General features: G+C 52.5%; 1 protein-coding gene across 4 annotated transcripts in view; it reads right to left on the bottom strand.

Moving 5' to 3' along the window:
- The window catches only part of iqgap3 (IQ motif containing GTPase activating protein 3), a 21,007-nt gene that overhangs the window by 8,268 nt on the left and 9,310 nt on the right, over window positions 1-3,429 (bottom strand). For all 4 annotated transcript variants that reach the window (XM_042225958.1, XM_042225956.1, XM_042225957.1 and 1 more), the window contains exons 22-24: window positions 1,012-1,081; window positions 719-927; window positions 421-573 (exon numbers count right to left, since the gene is read on the bottom strand). In XM_042225958.1, coding sequence (XP_042081892.1) covers window positions 421-573; window positions 719-927; window positions 1,012-1,081 — 432 coding nt within the window. The remainder of the gene's footprint in view (window positions 1-420; window positions 574-718; window positions 928-1,011; window positions 1,082-3,429) is intronic.

The following is a 3,429-nucleotide window of genomic DNA, read 5'->3' as shown; positions in this document are numbered from 1 at the left end:
AACGCAGGAGAGACGCGCAACGCAGGAGAGACGCGCAACGCAGGAGAGACGCGCAACGCAGGAGAGACGCGCAACGCAGGAGAGACGCGCAACGCAGGAGAGACGCGCAACGCAGGAGAGACGCGCAACGCAGGAGAGACGCGCTCTGACCTCTTGTGTCCGGTCTGCGTCTCGGTCTGGTTGATCCAGGTCTTGTAGACGTCCACGGGGTCGGTCCTCTACACACACACACACACACACACACACACAGAGTATCGTCTGTTCCACTTGCAGTTGCACAATATCACCACCAGGTGGAGCCCCTGCCTTGTTGGTGAAGCAGAGATGACTGCACGAATCAGGCAGGTACAGTAATGTGATGCCATGGACCTGCTCAGGTCAGCTTGAGGTGAGCGAGCGGCGGGCAGGTGTTTGTTTTACCTGCAGCAGGTAGAAGAGGTGCTGGTAGGCCTCCAGTCTCTCCCTCCTGTCTCGGCTCAGAGCCTTCAGGCCTTTACTCCTCTCCACATCCATCATGTCTGACAGCTGCTCCTTGTTCTTCTTCGTTAGTTTCTTACAGTGAGACACCACTTCCTGTTCACAGATGGCGCTTTGTTAACGAGGACAACAAGGAGCCAATCAGAGTTTGTGTGTGTGTGTGTGTGTGTGTGTGTGTGTGTGTGTGTGTGTGTGTGTGTGAGTGAGTGAGTGGCAATGAGCTGAGGTGGCGGGGCCGTACCTGCAGCGTAGCACGGTTGCGGACCAGCAGCCCGATCTTCAGGTCCATCAGGTCCAGGTCGGCCTCCAGCTGTCGGTTGAAGCGAATGCTTCTCACCACCTCCTCCCTCAGACGCAGCAGCTCCGCCTCCTCTCTGATGTCACCATCCCCGAGGTCGAGGAGGTGAACGAACTTCCTGACCACAGATAGAGGGGGAGTGGCCGAGTGCACTAAAACAGGTGAGGGGGAAGAGGTCTTATTAATGAGTCATCGATGACACGGCAGCTTGACCAATCAGAGGCATCTGAGCTCACCAAGCATCCTGTACTGCTCGCGAGCTCGGTTAGCTCTGAAGAAGGCCTGGATCTTTACGACGGCGCCCACCTGTGGACACAAACCGTTACTGTGGAAACAGGAGATTTTGTCTGACTGGCTGACGCAGTTGTACACACCGTCCTACGTACTGCATCAGGACCTCACAGGTGGATCTTGATGAGATGCTGAGAGTATCTGAGCCCATGAGTCATGTGAGAGTGACATCAGCAAAACTCATGTTACTATAAACTAGAATGTAGTAACCATCCTGAATATTGTCCCTGTGTCTGCGTGGGTTCTCTCCGGGTACTCCGGCTTCCTCCCACTGTCCAAAGACATGCAGCTTGTGGGGATAGGTTAATTGGATAATCCAAATTGCCACTAGGTGTGAATGTGAGTGTGAATGGTTGTCTGTCTCTGTGTGTTGGCCCTGCGACAGACTGGCGACCTGTCCAGGGTGTACCCCGCCTCTCGCCCTATGACAGCTGGGATAGGCTCCAGCGCCCCCCGCGACCCTGAAAAGGATAAGCGGAAGCGAATGGATGGATGGACAGTACGATAATAGATTCAAGAGGATTTCAAAAGGTATAAAGGTATATGCCAAAGCTTTGAATTCTTAAGGAGAAACATGATTTAGGCTGAGATGACTTCTTTAGATATCTACAGGTCAGAAATTATTTTGATCAAAACTTAAAATCATGGTTCATTTTTATGAACCATGATTTTCTTTACGTTGAAGCCCTGAGTTCAGAATCAGAATCAGAATCAGAAAGGGTTTATTGCCAGATGTTGAGCAGGTTTACAACATTAGGAAATTGCTGCGGTGCTTCAGTGCAAACATACTGTCATAAAAATATAAAAATAAGAATAAGAATTAAAAGTGCTAAGTGAGATAGATATATACATGAGTGCAGGTGGTGATCAGTGCCAAACATGGAATGATGCAGTGAACACAGCGTAGGGTCATGTGTTAGTGGCGGGGACAGTCATGTGGTTATTGTTCATGTGTCCACAGCAGAGGGGAAGAAACTGTTCTTATGGCGAGAGGTTCTGGTGCGAATGGACCGGAGCCTCCTGCCTGAGGGGAGCAGGTCAAACAGACTGTGTCCAGGGTGAGAAGGGTCAGCTGAGATCCGAGGCTGCACGCCGCAGTGTCCTGGAGGTGTACAGGTCCTGCAGAGATGGGAGTCTGCAGCCAATCACCTTCTCAGCAGAGCGCACAACACGCTGCAGTCTCTGTTTGTCCCTGATAGTGGCTCCAGCGTACCACACGGTGATGGAGGAGGTGAGGATGGACTCGATGATTGCAGTGTAGAACTGCATCATCGTCCGTGTTGGCAGGTTGAATTTCTTCAGCTGCCTCAGGAAGTACATCCTCTGCTGGGCTTTCTTGATGACGGAGGTGATGGTGGGCTCCCACTTCAGGTCCTGGGTGATGGTGGTACCCAGGAAGCGGAATGAGTCCACAGAGGTGATGGGGGTGTCAGTCAGGATGATGGGGGGGAGTGGGGCTGTGTGCTTCCTGAAGTCCACAATAATCTCCACTGTCTTCTGGGCATTCAGCACCAGGTTGTTGTGGCTGCACCAGGTCACCAGACGTTCAACCTCCCTCCTGTAGGCAGACTCATCCCCGTCCGAGATGAGTCCAATAACGGTGGTGTCATCTGCAAACTTGATTAGCTTGACAGACTGGTGGGTGGAGGTGCAGCAGTTGGTGTACAGGGAGAAGAGCAGAGGAGAAAGAACACAGCCCTGAGGGGAGCCGGTGCTGATGGTCCGGGAGTCCGAGACATTCTTTCCCAGCCTCACATGCTGCTTCCTGTCCGTCAGGAAGTCAGTGATCCACCGGCAGATGGGATCAGGCACATTCATCTGGGAAAGCTTGCCTCGGAGATGGTCTGGAAGGATGGTGTTGAAGGCAGAGCTGAAGTCCACAAACAGGATCCTGGCGTAGGTTCCTGGGGAGTCCAGATGCTGCAGGATGAAGTGTAGGGCCATGTTGATGGCGTCATCTACAGACCTGTTGGCTCTGTATGCAAACTGCAGGGGGTCCAGGAGGGGGGCCGTGAGGGTCTTGAGATGGGAGAGAACTAGGCGCTCAAATGACTTCATGACCACAGATGTCAGAGCCACGGGTCTGTAGTCATTTAGTCCAGTGATCCTAGGTTTCTTGGGGAAGGGATTATGGTAGAGGACTTGAAGCAGGCAGGCACATGACATGCCTGCAGTGAGGAGTTGAAAATGCCAGAAAACACTGGGGCCAGCTCGTTTGCACAGTGTCTGAGGGTGGCAGGAGACACGCCGTCTGGGCCGGGAGCTTTCCGAGCATTCAGGTTCTTAAACTGCTTCCTCACATCTGCTTCATGAATATTCCTTTTTTCTCTTTCCTTTCTCTCGCTTCCTCCTCGTTCTATCTC

Source organism: Haplochromis burtoni, unplaced genomic scaffold (genome assembly GCF_018398535.1).
Source record: "Haplochromis burtoni strain Fernald_Lab_line unplaced genomic scaffold, NCSU_Asbu1 Contig_190, whole genome shotgun sequence".
In the NCBI taxonomy this organism is placed as follows: domain Eukaryota; kingdom Metazoa; phylum Chordata; class Actinopteri; order Cichliformes; family Cichlidae; genus Haplochromis; species Haplochromis burtoni.
The sequence above is the reverse complement of the archived record's forward strand: the minus strand, read 5'-3'. Positions and strand labels throughout refer to the sequence as shown.